This window comes from Eulemur rufifrons, chromosome 9 (assembly GCF_041146395.1).
Source record: "Eulemur rufifrons isolate Redbay chromosome 9, OSU_ERuf_1, whole genome shotgun sequence".
NCBI lineage: Eukaryota > Metazoa > Chordata > Mammalia > Primates > Lemuridae > Eulemur > Eulemur rufifrons.
In genome coordinates this window covers 7,485,862-7,508,422 of record NC_090991.1, presented here as the reverse complement: position 1 = coordinate 7,508,422, position 22,561 = coordinate 7,485,862, and the positions used below count along the sequence as shown (strand labels likewise).

The 22,561-nt window shown below is 35.6% G+C and overlaps 1 protein-coding gene across 2 annotated transcripts in view; it reads right to left on the bottom strand.

The window, feature by feature from the left end:
• The window catches only part of MAP2K4 (mitogen-activated protein kinase kinase 4), a 123,045-nt gene that overhangs the window by 75,111 nt on the left and 25,373 nt on the right, over window positions 1-22,561 (bottom strand). For both annotated transcript variants that reach the window (XM_069483266.1, XM_069483265.1), the window contains one exon: window positions 13,300-13,402. In XM_069483266.1, coding sequence (XP_069339367.1) covers window positions 13,300-13,402 — 103 coding nt within the window. The remainder of the gene's footprint in view (window positions 1-13,299; window positions 13,403-22,561) is intronic.

Below are 22,561 nucleotides of genomic sequence, written 5' to 3'. Positions count from 1 at the left end.
TGCTGCACCCCAAGGGTCACTTGGCAAAATTATCTGAAGACATTTTAGCTGTTCAACTGGGGACAGTGCTACCAACATCTAGTGAGTAGAGTCCAGGGATGCTGCTAAACATCCCATCGTACACAGTGAAGAATTTTTCAGCCTAAAATGTGTATAGTGCCAAGGTTGAGAAGACATAGCTACCTCCAATCTCTCCTAAAATAAAAGGGCTGAAAACTCCCAATCTATAGAGAAGTAAACACTACTTTAATTTAAAAAATACATTTCACCAGCACAAAGTTGGTCTTTAGGACATTGTTTTTAATTAAAAAATGAAAATAATCTAAATAGCTATCAGTAAGGAACTAGGTTAAATATATAATTCACCTAGACAATGTAATGAATACTATTTAACTAATTGAGAAAGAATAGGGTATGTGTTAACTCAGAAATATCTTTGAGATGTACTAAGTGAAAAAAATCAAGCTACAAAAGCAGTGTATAATAAAACTGCTTTCTGGGTAAATATTCTTTAAGGATTTATATAAATTATTACATATTCTAATGTATCTTAAGTTTTTCTGTAAAGACACATTACACTTAATAGGATTGTCTTTGAAGAGAAATATTAAGGGCATGAAGCTTACTTTTTGTTTTATAACTTATCTGCACCAACTGAATTCTCTTATCAGAAGCATGTACTACTCATTTTTTAAAGGGTAACATGAACTATCTGGATGGTAAGATTATGGGCCATTTTGGTTTTCTTCTTTATACTTTTCTGTATTAAAAAAAGAAAGAAACAATAGTCAATGTTCTTTTTAAAGTACTATATAGGGCAACATGTCCCCACACGTTTTCTAGGGAAATCCAACTACTTAGGGTTACAGTATTCCTGATGTGGTACAACAGATTCTCTATATCATCATCAATAGATACCTGATCAACTTCTTAAAAATTTCACTGTAGGTTTCTTTCAAATATCATGACAAGGGAAACCAAATGGGCAGAAATAAAATTTGTCAAAATACTGTTCTACAGACAGAAAAACTAAATTCAATACATTCAATTCAATATCAAGCATCAACATTGTTGAAACATAGGTGCTTTGAGAACAATGACAAAAAACCACAAATACTGTTCAGTGAAAGTAAAAAAAACTATCCATATAATTTTTATTGTTATGGTTCTGGCTTTTTTTAAAACTGAGGGTGTATCATTTACATACAGTGAAATGCAAAAATCAAAATCATATAATTCAATGAGTTTTGACAAAGACACCCTTCTATCTCCACAAGATATGGAACATCCCATTACCCTAGAAAGTTTCTTGGTGCCATTCTTGTCAATCTTCCCCAGAGGCAAGTACTGTTCTGATTTCAAATGCCGTATATCAGTTTTACCTAGTCTATTAATAACACTTTATATAGATACAATTGGTATGTTCTCATCTATGTGTGGCTTCTTCTGCTCAGCATCTTTAGAGATTCATCAATATGGCTGCAGACATCAGTATTTTGTCCATTTTATTGTTGAAGAGTAATTTATGGAATAATATACCATAATTTATCCATTCTCCCATTGTTGAACTCAGGTTCTTTCTAGTTTGGGGGCTATCACGATAAAGTTTCTGTGAATGATGATATACAAGTCTATCTGAAGATGTTTTCATCTTGGGTAAATAATGAAAAAGTAGAATTGCTGGGTTACAGGGGAGGTGTACATTAAATTTTATAAGAAATAAGCAACCATGTGCATATTGTCATCTAATCTTTGACAGAGCAGACAAAAATATAGACTGGCGAAAAGAATCTCTTTTCAATAAATGGTGCTGGGAAAACTGGATAACTATATGCAGAAGATTGAAACTGGATCCCCACCTCTCACTTCATAAAAATCAATTCAGGATGGATAACAGACTTAAACATAAGGTATGAAACCCTAAGAATCCTAGAAGATGTAGGGAAGACCCTTTCAGACATCAGCCTAGGCAAAGAATTTTTGAGGAAGACCCCCAAAGCAATCACAGCAGCAACAAAAATAAATAAATGGGACCTGATAAATTAAAAGCTTCTGCACAGCCAAGAAAATTATCGTTAGAGCGAATAGACAGCCTACAAAATGGGAGAAAATATTTGCTCTCTATACATCCGATAAAGGGCTGATAACAAGAATCTATCTAGAACTTAAAAAAAAAAAATCAACAAGAAAAAATTAAATAACCCCATCAATAAATGGGCAAAAGACACGAACAAAAAATTTCAAAAGAAGACAGAATAAAGGCCAGCAAACACATAAAAAAATGCTCAACATCTCTATGCTCAAAACCACAATGAGATATCACCTAATCCCAGTGAGATTGGCCTTTATCAAAAAAATCCCAAAATGACAAATGCTGGCGAGGATGTGGAGAGACAGGGACACTCTTACACTGCTGGTGGGATTGCAAATTAGTGCAATCTCTGTGGAAAAGAATTTGGAGATACCTCAAAGAGCTAAAAATAGAAATACCATTTAATCCAGCAAAAGCACTATTAGGCATCTACCCAAAAGAACAAAAGACATTCTATAATAAAGACATCTGCACCCGACTGTTTATGGCAGCACAATTCACTATCACAAGGATGTGGAAACAACCCAAGTGCCCATCAGTTCATGAATGGATTAATAAAATTTGGTACATGTATACAACAGAATATTACTCAATTATAAGAAATGATGGTGATCTAGCACCTCTTATATTTTCCTGAATAGAACGTGAGTCCATCCTCCAAAGTGACATGTCACAAGAATGGAAGAATAGGCTCTACATGTACTCGCCATCAAATTGGCACTAACTGATCAACACTATGGTGCTCACATGGTAGTAATATTCTTCAGTGATTGGGGGTTTGGGGGTGGGTAAACTCACAACCAATGGACAGGGTGAGCGTGGTGGTGGGGGGGGAAGGCACGCCTTAAATCATGGTTTGGGTGTGGCAAAGTCATAAACATGTAACCAAAATGTTTGCACCCCCATAATATCTGAAATAAATAAAATAAAATAAAGTAGAATAAAATAAAGAAATAAGCAAAGAGTTTTCTAAAGTGGCTGTAACATTTTCTGCTTCCCCAACAATATATGAGTCTTCCGGTTACACCCTGTACTTGGCAAAATATAGTGTGGTCTTCTAAATTTTAGCCATCCTGGTGGGTGTATAGTGGTATCACCTTATTGTTTTAGTTTGCATTTCTCTGACTACTAATGTTATTATGCATGTTTTTCATGTACTTCTTACCCACTCCTATACCTTCTTTGTGAAGTGACTATTTCAGTCTTTAACCCAGTTTTTAAACTGGTTTCTTTGTTCTGAGTTGTAGTTCATTGCATACAGTATGAAAGTTCTTTGTCCAATATATACACTGTGGATGTTTTCTCCCAGTACATGACTTGCCTATTTATTTTTTTAAAAAACTTTTGATGAGCAGAAACTTAATTTTGATAAAACCCATTTGATCATTTTTTAGTGGAAATTTCTTTGTCCTGTCAAAGAAATCTTTGCCTATACCACATAAGAAATATATATGGATGTTTTCTGTTAGAAGCTTTACAGAGTTTTTGCCTTTGTAGTGTAGGTGCGTTTTAGCTATGATCCATCTCAAGCTAATTTTTGCATATGGTGCGAAGGAGAATCAAGATTTATTCTCTTCAAAATCTTTCTCCAGTTTGTTCTACCACCAGAAAAGTCTATCCTTTCTCCTCCTGAATTGTACAGGCACCCTGGTCAAAAATCAATCCACTATATATTGACTATATGTGTGTTTGTCTATTGGACTGTCTATTCTATTACATTGATCTATTTGTCTATCCTTAGTATATTTCCACAAAGCCCTAATTTCTGTAGCTTTATAGTAAACCTTCAAATCTGGTAGTGTAAGTCCTCCAACTTAGTTACTCTTTCACAAAATTGTTTTTGGCTATTCAAGGTCCTTTGCATTTCCATAAATATTTAGAATCAAAATATCAAATTATATATATTTTAAAAGTCTGATGGGATTCCAGTGAATCCCAGTGTGAGAAGAACAGATGTCTTAGAAGAATAAAAGAATAATAAATTGTTTTTCCTAGAATGAAAGACAGTGGTTTCTAGATTGGAAGAGTCCACTGAGAGCAAGGAAGAAGAATGAAGAAAGGAAGGTGGAAAATAGAATAGAAAAGAAAAAAAGCAGATACAGTATGATTTCAGACACTGGGGGGAAAAAGACAAAATGTCATAATAAACCACAAAAACAGGTCACATTCCAAGGTTCAGGAATCAAAATAACATCTGTTTAAAGTAACCCTAGAAGATAGAAACACTGGGGCAATGCCTCCACAATTCTGAAGAAACATTTCTACCCCAGAATTCTACAGCCAATAAATCGTATGAAATGTCCGATTTCCTTAAGTACTGAGTTTGACAGTTGATATCTCTGACATTTCACTTTGACACTTCTTGCTTTATTTTTATTGTGAAGGTACATCCTCAGTCTTGCAAACTCATGTTTTGGCTTGTAATTATCAAAATTTAATTTTTGTGAAACTATGGTTAAGTCAAAAATTCATGTTATTTTCAAATATGAGTTCCGTCATGGAACCAATGCAGCATAGACAGCTCAAAATATCAACAAAGTGTTTGGGAAGGATGTGGCTAATAAACGCATGGTACACTGATGGTTTGAGAAGTTCCATTCTGATGGTTTTAATCTTGAAAATGAGCCACACGGGCAACCTTAGACCGAAGTGGATAATAATGAGCTGAAAGCTGTGGTGGAAGCAAACCCATCTCAACCTGTGTGGTTGGTGTTTGATGTTACTATTCCAATAACACCGGACCATCTGAAACAAATCAGCAAGGTAAAGAAGATGGATAGATGGATTCCACATGAATGAAACAAGCGTCAGAAGAGAAATCGTCTCGAAGCTTGCCTTTCTTTGCTGTCACGACATAAAGGTGAACCATTTCTACACGGTATTGTTACATGTAATGAAAAATGGATTCTTTTTGACAATCACAGCATTCGGCACAATGGCTGGATAAAGACAAAGTGCCAAAACATGGTCTAAAACCGAATATTCTTCAAAAAAAAGCTAATGGTGTCTGGTGGACCAGCACTGGTATTATCCAGTACAGCTTCATGAAATCCAGTCAATTGCTTACAGTGGATGTCTACTGCAACCAATTGGATGAAACGACTAGGATGCTCATGATTAGGCAGCCAAGATTGGTCACTAGAGACAGGCCAATCCTCTTGTAAGACAACGCTCGACCACAAGTCGCACAAACAATGCTGGTCGAAATACAGCGGCAGTTGGAAACTCTCTGTCATCCAACGTGTTCATCATACCTAGCACTAATTGACTACCACTTCTTTCAGGCTTTGGACCACTTATAGCAAGGAAAAATATTCAATTCTCAACAAGCTGTGGAAAATGCCTTTTGCGATTTCATCACCACTCACTCTCCAGGCTTTTTGGCTGCTGGCATAAACAAGCTACTGTTAAAATGGCAAAATTGTGTCAATAGTTTAGGCACATACTTTGATTAATTGTACTGCTTCTTGTTTGAGATATACTAAACTACTACACTTTTGATTTGAAATTGGACATCTCATATTTAATGATTTAATACTATGAAGGTTAGTTATATAAAGACATTTTCAGGCATAAAAAGACTCCAAAAGTTTAATTACTCAGAAAGAACGCTAATGTCAGAAAGATTTAGAAAATACACTCTACCAAAATGAGGGCGAGAACTGGAAAAACAAACAAACAAAAAGACAACAGGGAATCAAAATCAGTCACTCACAAAACAGTGGCAACAGCTATGAAGCACCCCTGAAGTGCAACCACTACAGACTATAGCAGGAGTATGGATGTATAGGTGATTCCAACAGAAAAATAAAAAAATAAAAGAACTGAGTGATCAACTGATGTATTTAATACTGACAGAAAATTCACAGTGAACCATTAAATGAGGCAATTATTAACTCTGGGGAAAACAAAGTTGCTCAAGAAGAGTAATATCATACTCAGTTGCAACTAATTTAAAAAAAAAAAACACTAAAAAGATATGTTTCCTTTATGTAGCCAATTTCCTTAATAATAGATAAAAGTTTCCAGAAACATACCTACACTATAAAGCCAAAGGACCTCATAATATTCTGAACTAAATCATAACTCAAAAGCTTACAGCCTGATTAGAAATGGATGGAAAACTCATTGACAGCAAAGAAACTAGACATATCTTTAAAGGGCAAGAACTTAGCAGCACTGCAGGTTAAATAACAAGGGCTGTCTTTTAATGTTTGCTAAGCCTCTGACTCAAGAACAAAGATGATTTATAACACCAAATCCATGCAACTCTACAGGATTTATTGTTAATTACTTCAAAATTGATATTCCAGAATTAACAACCACTACACCTCAGCTATAGATGCCTGGTTTGAAAAGAATTTGAAGCAAGGGGGATGGGGGTCACACAGAGGATCATACCAACCACTTCTATTACTACTGCCACCTCTGTTGAGAATCACTCCTGCAGTTAATTGTTGACTTAAGGAAGTGTACCACAACCATTAGGTGCCCTGAGGTAGAATGTGGGACTGAGGACAAGACTGAATACCCCTGAACCATAACTTTAAGAAGCATAATAATGCACACTTCAAAGATTATGCTAAACAGCAGCATTATTCACTAGACCCAAAGGGTAGAAACAACCCAAATGTCCAACAACAGATGAATGGCTTAACAAAATGCTGCCTACACATACAATAAAATATTATTCAACCTTTAGAAAGAAAGGAAATTCTGACACTTTCTACAACATGGATGAACCCTGAAGACAGTATGTTGAATGAAGTAAGCTAGAAACATAACAACAAATATTGTTAGGATTCTACTTATATGAGGTACCTAGAATAGTCAAATTCATAGAGACAGAAAGTAGAATGGTGGGGGCCAGGGTGCGTACAGAGGTTCAGTTTGAGTACATGAAAAAGTTCTGAAGACGGATAGTGGTAAAGTATGCACAACAATTAGAACATACTTAATGCCACTGAGCTGTACACTTAAAAATGATCAGGATGAAGATTTTTATATTACATATACTTTACCACAATAAGAAAAAAATAACGGTTTGCAACAGTAAAGCCAAACAGGGCACAAACACACACAAAATTATCCCACAGTACTTAATACATTTGGGGTTTTAAAACACCAACTACTAATTTGTACCTACAAATATTTCTACCATTACTGCTATTTTGCCAAAGTGCTCCACCATAGAAACGTAGAGATTTCACATTATCATAATTGCTTCAAAGAATTTCAGAGATGGAAAAAAAACTTTCACTTTCACACAGGCTAGAGGTTTTCACACTTAGAAATTCACCAGAGATGTCTTGGGGAATGAGGGCAGACAAGGCTACCGAGCCCTCTCCCACCTCACAAACACTTCAGTCAGAGCAGATTCTCCTTAGTCTATCAGGCATGTGCCTGAGATTTTATTTGAAAAAAGCAGGACAAAGATGGTTTAATATACACACACAAACACACTCGTACACTCTCTTTCTCTCCTAATCTATTATGTAAAATAGTGAATATCACTATTCTAATGCAATGCCTGACTTGAGATTAGAGTTAAGTAATACAGTCAAGGACACAGAGACAGTGACAATGCTGGGATAGAAACCAAGACTCCTAAATTCCTACCCAGTGTTAATTCCAAGACAATAAAATATAGTTTAAACAATAAGATATAGTTTCCACAACTTAACCAACTGTAAGTGTCTAGATAATTCATAATCACTGTTTTGTGTTTTAAGATAAAGCTCTGAGTATGCTCATCATGAAATATGAAATATGAAGAATATTAGTGACTAACTGGGGACTTTGAAACTTCTTTAAAACTACTCCTAGTTGCTCTATACCACAACTGAGTCTTTGTCTGTTCAAATGCAATAAATAAGGACAAATAAGATCCTAGAACAACTGAGTCTTTGTCCAAATGTAATAAATAAGGACAAATAAGATCCTAGCAATCCTCTTGGTCTCTACAAAGAGAGCCCCTTAAACTTAAAACGTGGTTTCAAAATGCTTAAGTCCCAAAACATATCTGTACTTATTATTTATTTCCAGTGTTAACTTTTAAGTTAGTGTTTGTTTCTTCTTGTTCAACAATTTTGATATGTTATGAAGATAAAAAGGCTGTTCTTTCCGAATAACAATTGTATTGAGTACATTTTAAATGATTAGTACACTGAGAGCACTCAACCATTACTCATCATGATGAAAACAGATTATAAGTGTAGAGTATCTACTTCTGTTTGTCAAATTTATATAAAGAACATGGTTTTAGCACAAGCCTGCCACATTTATAAGAATACCGCTAGGGTATCAAAAAGACTTATAGTGCCTAGTATAATCCAAACTTGATGGAAATTTAAAAGGTAGCCACACGTTTTCCTTTGATCTTTCTTTGTACTCTTTGGTTATACTGCTTAACTTTTCAGTTTAAGAGCCAAGGGGCAAAATGTTAACATCTGGTAATCCAGGCAGTAGGTACAAGAGTCTCTAATATAATACTCATTTTCTACATGTTAGGACTATTTATGATTTTAACCAATGATAATTAAAAAACAGGGTTTCTTGTTCAGGTTGTCTCCTCACCCTCCAAGGACTCAAATAAAAATAATTTTTTTGAAGGAAATAAACAATGAAGAAATTGAAAGATTTTAACAAATTTCTGAATGTCTGAAAGTAGATAAAAAATGTATGGACAAAGAAAAATCAATCAATTCAAGAGAAGAGATTCGAGTTTAAAAGACTTATCAGCCAACTACATGTACTACAGGACCTTGTTCAGCTCTTGCTTCAAACTACGAAAAAAACTAATGAGGTAATGTGCTTACTTGATGATATTAAATAATTATATATTCTACTAGATGTAATAATTGTACTGTATTATGCTTATTAAAAGGAGCCCTTACCTTTTAGAAATACATACTGAAATAGTTACAGAAGAAATAATGTCTGGCTTTTGGTTAAAACTAAGTGGGGTAGAAGAATACATAACACAAAAGTAGCCACACTTAACTGTTAAAGCTGTTAAAGCTGACTGATAATATAGATTCATCTACCACTCTACCTTTGGGTACGTTTGCACTTTTTCATAATAAAAGATTTTTTTAAAAAAACAGTAATAGAGGCCGGGCGTGGTGGCTCACGCCTGTAATCCTAGCACTCTGGGAGGCCGAGGTGGGCGGATCGTTTGAGCTCAGGAGTTCGAGACCAGCCTGAGCAAGAGCGAGACCCCATCTCTACTAAAAATAGAAAGAAATTATATGGACAGCTAAATATATATATATATAGAAAAAATTAGCCGGGCATGGTGGTGCATGCCTGTAGTCCCAGCTACTCGGGAGGCTGAGACAGTAGGATCGCTTGAGCTCAGGAGTTTGAGGTTGCTGTGAGCTAGGCTGACGCCACGGCACTCACTCTAGCCTGGGCAACAGAGTGAGACTCTGTCTCAAAAAAAAAAAAAAAAAAAAAAAAACAGTAATAGAGAAAAACCTACGACCCCTAACACATGGTACGAGGTGGGCATGCAGTGAATATGAGAAATAAATCTTGGTCCAACAGAATCCTGGATCAGAGAGGATCCACAGTTGGAAGGAATGAAGGCCTAGAAACAGGAGTTAACTGAAATTCTTTCTATAAGAAAAGTCTAGTCAGTTCCACCTTTCCTCTCCACTCTCCCCCAAAATGAAAAAGGAGCATGTCTCTAAAGAAAACAAATATATTTGGAAAGAGGTAGGCCTCCTAGTGTGAATGCTGGCCCTACTAATTCTGGCCATTTGCAGTATTCCTGCGGTAACAGCCAGCTCTCAAACTGCTCACAAAAAGTAAAGTCAAGCCCACCAGGTGATGACCCATAACCAGATCTTCCATTCAAAGGACAATCAAGAATTATAAGAATAAAAAAAAATTAAAAGATGCGGAAAAAAGCCAACATAAAGGAGAAAGACGAAGATAAAAGAAAAACCAACCCTTGAAGACACAGATATTTCAAAGGACAGAAAAGAATTTTAAAACTCCCTATTTTGTATCCATAAATTAAGAATAGGATTCTAAGAAAAAGCTACAATTAACCCTTGGAAATAAGAATCAATTGCCAAAATAGATTCCATAGAAGGGTCAGAAAATAAAGGAAGTCTCCTAGGACATAGAGTGAGAAAACAAAGAAATGGGAAATATGAAGGAAAAGTCAGAGACACAGGGACTTCAGGCAGTCCAACAACCAAATAACCCAAGTTTTAGGAAAAGATTACAGAAAAAACATGAAAGAATATACCAAAAGGCAAACAGCCAAAATTTTCTCATATACACAAAACTTTAAAAGTGTTCACCTGGTACAGAGAAAGATGATCCAAACCCAGGCCTATCCTCACATAGTTATAAAACACTAGTAACAAAGAAAAAAAATGATAAAAGCTTCCAATGAGAGACAGAAATCAGTAATCTGTATTAATAATATCTCTGCTACAATAAAATAGATCTACACATGGTTCCCAAAACTTATCTTATACTTAACACTCACCAGAATGCCACTGTCCCTTCTCTCCACTTCTCCTTCCCTGTCTTTCAAGATGCATTCAAATCTTGCTCCTCTGTGAAAGTTTTCACCATGTAATTTATCCAAAGTGATCTTACCCACTCCTGCACCTTTCAATTGACATTCAATCCATATTCTTACACTTTACTTCTTAAATTGCTGTAGTCAACTGTCATTTTTTGGAATGACTGCTGCTTTTAACTCTTGGTTCTCAGAAAATAAGGATAATGTCTTGTCTTACTCTTCTGGTTCTTGCATTCAAGAGACATCAAATGCCAGGTGAATCTGAAACTAGTTCCTATTACATGTCTTAATGTCATTAGTTGCTTTACTTGCTTATCTCATCTTTTCCTAAATTCATGAACAAGTCTTATATTTATAACCATAAGTAAAGTTTAAGGAAATTTTAGAAGGAAAAACATATAAATGGCAAGAGGTATCTTATTTCAAAAACTCCCACGAACTACAAGTTATGTTTTCTAATTGCAAAGTAATCATTCATCCTAAACAGCAACCAACAATGGTTTTCAGTGCTTGATGGTATACAACTCAGAGAGTTTTCTAAAAGAATACCTTTTAGAAAAAGTGGGGAGGGTAGACGAAATATGCTGTCCTGAGTAATAAAACAATTATTTTTGACCAGTATCGATGCTATTTATTAATAGTAGTTGCCTACTCCAGATCCAGATCAATAGACCTGGGCAGTAACAGAATTCCAACAAAGCCTGGGTCTAAATTATTGGGCCAGAACCAAATTCTAAAGATTCTTTCTTAAGGAAAAAATTCTCATTACCATGTCTTTCCAAACGTTTAACTTTTTTTTATTACTTCCTGGGAAGAGACACAAGGATGAAAAACCTAGCTAGTTATAGGTTTATGAAGTACTAATTGAAAACAAAACAAAAAATAAAACTTAACTTTAAAAAGAAAGGTTTATTTCACCAGTTGTTTACTTGTTTAAAAACAATAAATAAAGAGAGATTTTCTTCATGAATTCCCCATACATGAAGAAACTCCAGAAGGAAGATAGTACAAACATGTGAATGCCTTTCCAGTTCTAAATTTAAGTCAGATTGTCTTTATTCTTGCCCAAAAGGGCTTAAAAAAAAAAAAAATCTGGTAAGTTTGGTGATTACTGCTATATCCTTTCTTTCTTAGACTTCAAATATGTGGTTCAGCTAGTAATCAAGGTAACAGAAACGAACTATGTTCAAGAATGAGTTATGTAGCCAGGTGCAATGGAGCAGACCTATGGTCCAAGCTATAAGGGAGGCTGAGGCAGGATCCCTTGAGTCTAGGAGTTCAAGGCCAGACTGGGCAACATAGCAAGACCCCTTCTCAGAAACAACAACAAACAAAGAATTAATTTTGTACTAACTTTAACTAGAAATTCTAGGAAATGAGAAAGGACGTTCTTTTAAGAAGCATTTCCTTGCTGCTGGAATTCTGACTAATTAAGAAGTACTAAGTTTTCTTCCTCAATATAGCCCCCACTTGATGTTTCAGAGAAGGTAAAAAGGCTGGGACACTAGGCTGAGATCTGACAACAAATGTAATTATGAACACCAGTCTAAAAAAACTGATAGATAGCATTCTCAGTCAAATACACTAGAATAACAGTTTTTATTTAAAATATCTTTCATTCCCTCTAAGGTTACAAGTGAAAGTTTAAGAGTATATACACACACATACACACCTCTCTTCCTTCTAGACACTGCTGTTTTAAAAATAACAAAATATTTTATGCATCTCTATTCCAAGACATTGTACCTTCTACCAATTTGTAACTGCAAATACAATGCATACCAAACTCTGAAAGAAAAGAAAATAGCAATAAAAGCATCTCATTGGGGAAAATAAATATATTTGAAGTCTAATAAAGTTAGAATACCAATTGTTGAGAAATTATTTTAAAACATAAAATAGTGTGTTCTGCCAGCTTTTTAAACCATATCTTTCACCACCTGCTTTATAGTTCTAAATAGCAGGACTAGCTGAAAATGATTTATGGACATGGGTATAAATGTAAAGCCACTGGCCTTCATGTTCATGATATATTTTAGTGTGTGGGGGGGAATAATTATTCAATATATCACATCACTTAGATTCAATTGAAAGTTTATGTAAAATATTGTTCTGAAGGTATTATTTTAAAATAATAGGTTTCTATTAATATATTCAGTAAGATGCTACAATATCATTTCTATAGTTTAATAAAAAATATTCAGTGAATAAATAAAAAATAATCACTGATATCTGTGCACTGACATGTACATAATTCTTTCAAGTGACTATGACATGGATATCTTACAAGAATTTAGCCTATTAAGATGGCATTCTATTTTGCCACCAATTGGTAAGGATTTGTACAGAGCTACAGAGGACAATTAAATTTCCTTTCTTATTCTCAGAGAGTTTAGTTAAGAGAGAAATTAAAAACATAAAAATGCATCTGGATCTTTAGCTCTTTTTTTACAAGCAAACTTTAGAATTAAATTTAAAAAGGAAAATTGTGTTTACTTACTTAAGACTACAGAATCAACAGGTTTTTATTTAAGTACAAATAGTAATACTCCAAATGGCCCATAAAATACCAATATCTCAGTTTAGAAAAATTCATAAAATACAATAACTTTAAAATCTTCACTTGAGTTGAGCCTTTTATTTGATTACCAAGAATACTCACATGTGTGGGTTTTGAACTCCTGTAGGATTGGGATTCAGAGTAAACCTTGCTGTAGATTTGAAAGGTGGATTTGCAAAATTCAACTTCAGTGCTTTGCGTTTACCTGAGAAATAACAAATAAAAAGTAAAAGTTTCAAGTACTATAACAGGTACTATTCTGAGGGCATAAGAAAGTCACACCAAAAGTCAGAAAACTTGCTTTAAAAAATAGATAATAAAGGACAATATTTTGAAAGCCAACAAAGAATTTCTTAGAATTAAGAAAAAGTAAATAAAAATCATCTAAAGTTGTTACTAACCACAAATCACTCACTAGGCTGTGATACAACAGATACAACGCTCACCGCTTCAAGTTTACATTGTGCATACATTGTTCAGAGGTGTTAACACTTTTGCAAATGAAAACACCACTATAAAAATCATTTATCTCAGTAAATTGGAAAATTCTAAAATATTACCACCTCTCCAGTGTTATATTTTAATGTTCTCAGTTTAATAAAGATCATTTTCCCTCAATTTAATACAAACAACTAAGTGAAGAATCTGAAGCATTCTGCAACCATGATGAGCGAAAAACGTCATGGTACAGTCAACTTCAAGTTAATAACGCAGGTATTCCAAAGCAGTTGCTTTGAGGTGGAAAGGGGAAAGGTATTAATGTTTTTTATTACACAAGTAAAACATTTCCATTACAGAAAAGCCAAGAAATTCAGAAAAGATAAACAAAAATATACAAAAATTTTATATATATAGTCTATATAATAGTGTTTAAAAATTTTTATATGCTCTTATCAATCCAATTACCACAAAATAATCAGTTTACTTTCTGTTGTAGACTGTTTTCTATACATAAATACAGACATGTATTTTTCCCTACAACTGAAATCAAACTATGATACTATTTGTAACATGCTTTACTCACTGAACCACACTACTTTCTATTATCAATACATCTTAGAGAATAATTCCTTTAGAATTTATACAGATACTTTGTAAGAGAGTTGGGTTTTTAAGCATTTGCAGCAAATCTTGGTTTCATGTTGATATTACAGATAACTTGTTTCTGCACTCACTCTCCAAAGTTTATCATACCTTTATCTATCAACTCAAAAAGTATCTTTGCAATCCAAACGTTTTCTCACCTCAGTGGAGTCAGATTTACTAGAGGGCTCAAACTGTAGACCTGAGACTTGAGAATTCAACCAAGCCATCACACTAGTTGGAGAGGACTGTGAGCATGAGAACACAGAGCTCCTGGCCATGGCTCCTAGATCAGCTTTCAGGGAATGGCCTTTCCACAGGACTATGTCAAATTCCCAAGAAGACCAGACATACTCATTTTCAAAAATAAGGATAGTACAACATGAATATTCCACATAATTTGCCCTTTCTGGTGCCAAATTTTTTTAAAATCACTTTTATCTGACAGCAAGTAGAGGAAGGACATTCAAACTACATGTGCAAAGGGTACTCTAAGAAAAACAGATTTGACTGTACATAAAAAATTTTAAAAATTAAAATTAAAACTTGGGAAAATCCTTGCAATTCTAAATCAGTAAGTCTATATAAAGACATCACATAAATCAAGGAAAACAGAAAACTTGCCAAGAATATCAACAGTAAAGACAAATTGAGGAAAAAATATGAAAAAGCACTAAAACCAAAAACATTTAAAACTTCTGTTCATATGACAATGGCAAACTTTGAAGGTTTTATATTACATATATATAATGATAACATATTGATCAGAAACGACTAGGTAAAAGAATAACTAATACAATAAATTGCTGGTGGAAATATAAATTGACATAACTTTTCTGGTGCAAGGTTCAGCAATATATGAGAAAAATTTTTAAATGAATATGCTCTTTTACTTCTTAGATATTTGTCTTTAGAAAATACTCAAAGAGGCTGGGTGCAGTGGCTCAAGCCTCTGTGAGGCCAAGGCAGGAGGACTGCTTGAGCTCAGAAGTTTGAGACTAGCCTGAGCAAGAGTGAGACCCAGTCTCTACCAAAAAGAAAGGCGGGGGTGGGGGGGGGCGGAACCCAGCTGGGGGTGTTGCAGGCAGGCCTGTAGTCCCAGCTACCAAGGAGGCTGAGGCAGAAGGATCATTTTAGAGCCCAGGAGTTAGAGTAAGCTGCAATGATGCCACTGTACTCTACCCATGGAGGTAAAGTGAGACGCTGTCTCAACAAAAACAAACAAGGCTTCTGAACAACCCTCCTCACAACCCCTACCCCTTCATTAAAAAAAAAAGAAAGAGAGAGAGAGAGAGAGAGAGAGAGAAAGAAGGAAGGAAGGAAGGAAGGAAGGAAAGAAGGAAGGAAGGAAAAGACAAGACAATACTTAAAGACAGAAGATTATTCCAGACCTTCATACCTGATGGAATTTGCCATGCTGGATTTTGAAATTGCTTAGGACTACTGATTCCTTCTTTCCATTTTCTCCCTTTTTGAATTAGAATAGCTAATAACTGTTATCAAATGCCTATCTCATTTCTGTATTGTGGAAGCAGATAACGTGTCTTCTAGTTTCTAAGTGCACAAATGGAAGGGGATTTTGTATCAGAATGGATAATACTTAGAGCCTCACTCATATCTGGTTTAGATAATTTTGATGATGAGATTTGAGACTTTTGAGCTGATGATATTTAGGCGAGATTTAGATTTGAATTGATGCTAAATGAGTCAAAACTTTGGGGATGCTGGGGTAGGACTAATGTGTCCTGCATGTGGAATGGATGTAAATATTTGGGAGCCAGAAGACAGACTGTAGTGGGATGAATGGTGGCCTGGGCCAGAGATACCAGGTCCTAATCCCCGGAACTATGAATGTTACCTTAATATGGTACAGTGCTAGCACTCTGGGAGGCCGAGGTGGGCGGATCGTTTGAGCTCAGGAGTTCGAGACCAGCCTGAGCAAGAGCGAGACCCCATCTCTACTAAAAATAGAAAGAAATTATATGGACAGCTAAAAAATATATATAGAAAAAATTAGCCGGGCATGGTGGTGCATGCCTGTAGTCCCAGCTACTCGGGAGGCTGAGACAGGAGGATCGCTTGAGCTCAGGAGTTTGAGGTTGCTGTGAGCTAGGCTGACGCCACGGCACTCACTCTAGCCTGGGCAACAGAGTGAGACTCTGTCTCAAAAAATAAATAAATAAATAAATAAATATGGTACAGTGTTTGCAGAAAAGATTAAGTTAAGGACCTTGTGATCATGATTTGAGTGAGCTCAATCCCCACACACTCCCCACATCAAATGCTGAGCACCACCTGTCATGTGGTATGTGTTTGAAACCAGCTGGCACATCATCCACGATCTCCATATGGAGAAAAAATAAAAGATGAAGATAAAATGCAAGACAATAACAAAACAAAGAACTATTGTAAGAACTATCCAAAGAAAAATACCAAAATTGGCTCTTTCTTCAAAAGCCCAATTTGAGGGGACAGTGGCTAACCTTTTCAGACAAATAAAATATACTACTGCAATTAAAACTTACTCAAAGTGTTTTCTTAAAAATAAACATTTGTATTTAATACACACAAAGAGAAAGAGAGAGATTTTTCAGCATTGTATTCACATTTAAGCAAAAAACAAATTGGGGGCTTTAAAGGCCTTTTACTTCATAAACAACAGGTGCAGTTTAACAGAATTTGACTTAACTTATGTAAATTAGATGTAAATGCACTATATTTCAGAATCATCTCCAATTATCTGAAAAAACAGTCCAAGTGTATATTCTGACCATTCACTAACAAAATATACATACTAAATAATTCTGTAAAACTTCAAAGCTTCTCCAGGCAAAGATGACTCAGTGCCTAAAACTAGTGCCCAGGGGTTAGGATAAGAACAAGTTACATTGCCTATTCCCATTTGTGTACCCCCAACTCTCCAAATGATGATCAATTTAAGATGAACTCATAAAGCAGTCTTGAGAAGCAAAAGGAAGGTGCCCCCAAAATTAATCAAAGATAACATTCACAGAAAGTAGAAAGAGGCAGTTTTTATAATATTTTGGAGAGGCTGTTTCTGGCTATCTGTAGAGATGAGCCTTTTTTTCAATCACTTTCTCTACGTTCCAGAGCCTCTGTCAGGGCCGGTCCTTCTTAACTTCTCTTTTCCTCAAGAGCCACCAAAACAAAACAAAACAAACCTGAAAGGCAATCCCTATCACCATGTATTCAGATATTTTTAATGATAAAAATAAAAACAAATAGGACATTAATATGGATTTTTTTTCAAAAGCCTGAAATAACTTTCATAGGGAGAAAAGGAGGCAAGTGATACTATAAATAGCCTGTGGAGATTTTTAGATGCTAACAGAGATTAAAATATTTGTACAACAGGGTTTAAAATAACTAATCAAAAAGATTATAAATTAGTGATTATAACAACCCCTTTGGTGGACCATACAATCAATTCCCAACCAGTCAACAGAGATAAAGAGAGCTTCCCCTTAACTACAGCAAGAGAGAAGCCAGGCGTGATCAAACATCTTAAATTACTTATATGGAAGGGGTTTCCTGTGAGAGATTCTTTGTATACCTAAAACCTTAGATCAGTGCCTGATAGAGAAAACGCTTTCAAACGTTTACTGATCTGGGAATAAATTTGACGTGAACAGCCACAGACAACTCAGTCTAGCCAGCTGAATTAGCTAGAGTAAGTTTCTGTTGTCTGCAACCAAAGACCCTGACTGATAAGGAAAACAGTATCTGTCCTCATCACATTTCCAAAGCACTGCTCTACCCCTCAGGGCAATGGTGCCTTTTTTCATATCATGGCTTATATAGAAAATGAGAATATTTGTTTAACACACTGGGAAAATTAGAATCACAGCTGGACCAGAGGCTTCGCTGGGCAGTTGAGCAGCCCCTAGTCCCACTCAAAGGGCAAAGGGAAGAAATCTCTCAGCACTACCCTCAAAATTCTGGTTTCAAAGCTCTGTCTTAAGAGAACAGCCAGTACTATTCAAACAAGCTTTTCACATCATCCGTATATAACATCTTCCTCAAAGTTCTCACGAGAAAAGCACTCCCAAGCATGAGATTGTCAAGAATATTAAGAACTATGATTCTGAAGAACAAGGAATTGGCCAAGTATATCCATACTCATTGAGGCACAGGAATATCCTTTGCTCTAATTATGAGCAACTCACAGAATACTGAAATTGGAAGGAAGACCTCGTCTAGCTTTCGTCAGCTTTAAACAAGATGATAAAGAGTCCTGAAAATTCTTCCTCCATTAACTTCTGAAGAAATACAAACCTTTAACATCATTTTCCACAATCAGGTAAGCTGACCCTGTAGTTTGGTTCAACCTTGGCCAAAGCTCAAATATGAAATCTATAGCATCTCAGCAATCTAAGGTACCAAAAGCATCTCTCCTCCACCTTCTACAGATAATCAAAAGTGTCATTTCCTCATTATTCATTAAGAACCAGCGTTATTTAGAGGTTCCAAAACATCAAAGAGTCTGTCCCCAAAGCGATATGTTTACACTAAGCCAACCTTGCTACCCTCTCTCATCCTCCTCAATTCTGTTCCCATCTGCTTACATCAAACCGTAAACAATTTTCTGCTCTACATTTTTCACTATCTTGATTTACCTTTGAACTTCGAAAATCAGCTTTAATAGGTACCTAGAACAAAAGAGTAGTTCAACAAGTATTTATTGGATTAAAATTATTAGCAGATTATTTTTCTTATTAATATTTCACTGCCTTCTCACCCAACCTAACAGGCTTGTTTTCTCTCATTATATCATAAGAAAGCAAGATTCTGTTATCTGTATGGTCAGAATCAGAGAAATTGAATTCTCCTACCCAGCCTGTAAGAATGGAGACCATCTCTAAAATATTTTAGCCAATCCACGTATCTTCAACAACAACAATTTCACTAAATTTGATAGCCCATGTTTAACATCTATTATAGAATGGCAAAGTTCTTTATTGTTGATGGCAATAAAGATCATGGAAGGACCTATAATAGCTGCCTGTAGAGTATGATTTTTTTCTGATATAATGCCAACAGCTGTAGACTGTTATAAAAATAGCCACCAGTGAATCGCAGCTCCCTGTGTCCATACCCTTCTACACCGTGACTTTATCAATAGGTGGAGTCTATTTTCCTACCTCTGGAATCTCGGCTGGCCTTGGGACTTGCTTTAACCACAAGAATATAGCATAAGGGATGTTGTATGACTTTCTAACCTAAGCCTCTCTGAGGCCTTGCAGCTTCCACCTTTATTGTCAGGGAAAGCTAACCTGAGTTTAAAAGTGAAGCAGCTCAGTCTAGCCTCCTTGATGATGAAAGACCACATGCAGTGAGAGGTCCAGCAGTCCAGCCATCCTAATAGACCTACTAAATGCAGACACACAAGCCAACTCAGGTGACACCAGCAGAACTACCCAACTAACAAATAGAATCATGAAAATTAAATAGTTGCTCTTTTAAGCCACTACTCACACGCCAAAGGAGCTAGATAGGCATAATCAAAAAGCAATCAGAATTAGTCCCTCTTAAGGAACTCCCACTGCTAGCATAGGGGATTCCCTAAAAACAAGCACAGGAAAAAATGAGAAAACCGGAACTGAAAAGTGTAATATTATATTGCCCCCAGGCCCCCACCTTTGATACATAAGAGTGAGCAATTACCAAAAAATTTATAAAAATCTCACTCAGAATTCTAAACTTTCATCAATAAAAGTTACCCATTCATGTAGCTAAACATTTTAGAAACTGGATTGTTCTGAGTTTAAGAAATCAAGTAAATATCCCAACAGCAACTTTTAGTACATTTTTACACTATTGTGTGTAAAGTAAATTTTGAGAAAGCCCAATGTAATAATATACACAGCCACAGGTACGATATATCACAATTACACACAAGTTATTGTGCCAGGCAGTAGAGAAAAATGATAGATAAGGTAACTAACCCATCCACAAAGACTGTTTTGTTTGGCATTCTGCAGAAATTAAAAAGAAATGTAGTAGGAAGAGGCTAATGAGTAAGAATAGGGAAGAAAATTACTTTTGCTAGATGAAAAGTGATCACCATTGAAATACTAGAAAACATAAAAACAGGGACATTTCTGTGTTCTGTGGTCTAGTAAACTATACATCTGTAAAATCAGGATAAAAACAGTCCCTTACTTGGCAGCCCTGTTATGGTAAGGATTAATATACCTTAAATATGCAATGGTTGGCAAATAGTAGGTACGAAAAAGTGGTAAGTACTATGGTATTAGTTATAAGTACATATTAAAAACCTAATTGAAAAATTATTAAAATCTCCAGAAAAGAAAGATGAACAAAGTTTGTTTGATAGCTTTTAAACTGACGAAATATATTAGGCACAAGGAAAGAAAAAGGAATTCAGCTTGCTTTGTAGATTTCTTTAAAACTATTATCCCATAAAAAAAATCCCTACTTCTAACCAAATCCAGCATCCCAACAGCACTAAATTAGAAAGTAGAAAAAGCAATACGGGGGGGTGGGGGTGGGGTGAAAAAGAAAAAACAATACAGAGTAGCAGTGCCAGTCTGCCTAGTTTTGAAACTCAACTGTGCTACTTACTCGCCATATGCTCTTGGGCAAATAACTTCACCTCTCTGGCTCAGTCCTATACTTGCCAAATGGGATTAATATTATATAATACCTTCCTCATAGGGGCATTGTGAGGAGTAAAGGCATTACTGTGCATAACAGAGTCAGCTACATAGTCACTCTTTTTCCCTGCTTTATTATCAACTATATTAATACTATTCATAATATCATTATCAATTATGTCTAGGTATATGATGGCAAAGTCCTAAACCAGGGTAACAGCAGATCACCAACAGCCATGCTTCCTAAATGTTAAACATTTTCCCCATCTGACAAGCTTGAGCCTCAAAGGCTTGGTGCCAAAAAAAAAAAAAAAAAAAAAATCCTGAAATAATTTACCCTCAGCATTCCCAGACTCTGGCAGATGATTCATACATAGTCCTTTACTTCAGGTAGAAATATTTTCTTTAAACCTGGAATATCAAAGATTCTGTTATTCCTCTATCAGTTCCAGAAAGGATACTGCTTTGAAACAAAAGGGTTAATAGCTACTAGCATATTCTTAGCGACTCCAGACAAAGGCAAAAGAAGCATTCTACTCATAGACTACTATTTATTTTTTTGAGGCAGAGTCTCACTTTGTCACCCAGGCTAGAGCACAATGGCGTCATCTAGCTCACTGCAACCTCACACTCCTGGGCTCAAGTAATCCTCCTGCCTCAGCCTCCTGAGTAGCTGGGACTACAGGATCACGACATCATACCTGGTAGACTACATTTTACTATGAGGCCCTTGTATTATGAGACCCTTGTTTGGTTAACAGAAGTCTTCAGGGAGTTTGAAGGCTTAAATGCCCCAAACTTGCTTCCAAGTCCTTCATCCAACAAAGAAAAAAAAATTTAGACTTATTTAGCCATAGTAAAATAGGGAGTTTATCAAGTTTCATGGAATGAAGTCCTGACATGTCCTAAAATCCCTCTAAACCTATCAGTAGAAACTCATAATTGATACTTCATTCTCTGATTCAGTCTCTGATCACCAGTAATTGTACATCAATTATGCACAGTGCCATCATTATGGGATTCTACAGGCAGCCACACCTTTGAGCTATCACTTAATTAAAGCCAATAACAGCATCATTTTCTATCAGACTCTGAGCCAGAAGTCTTTATTACCAACAAGCAAATATATAATTCCTCAGGCTAAACTAAAAATCCCTCTGGCCAAGTCCTGATTAGTCCAACCCCCTAAAAATTACCCAGGGAGCCAACTAATCCAAGAAGGGCCTACTGTGGTTATCAAAACAGCACAAATGTCAAGGCTTTATTGAAAAAACAGAACTTGAGATGCTTGTCCACAATGATTATGTAACTGCTCAAATAGATTCCATTTTAGCAGAAACTTGCTTTCAATCTTTTTGGTCCCCAGTTCTCCTGTGAGATCACTAGAGTTATTTAGGAGCAAAAAGAACATACTTTTGTCTTAACTACAGAGTCCAAATGGGGGGGGGGGTGTGTGCACATTATAAAAAGGCCTTACTTATAAACAAGGACCATGAACAGGTAATTAACAAAAGGAAAAATACAAATAAGCCAGTATCATGAAAAATAATTCTTCTAGTTATACCAAAAAAATACAATTACTGCCTTTAATACTACACATAAATAAAAAGAATTCCTAATATCAATGTTAACAAGGGCATGAA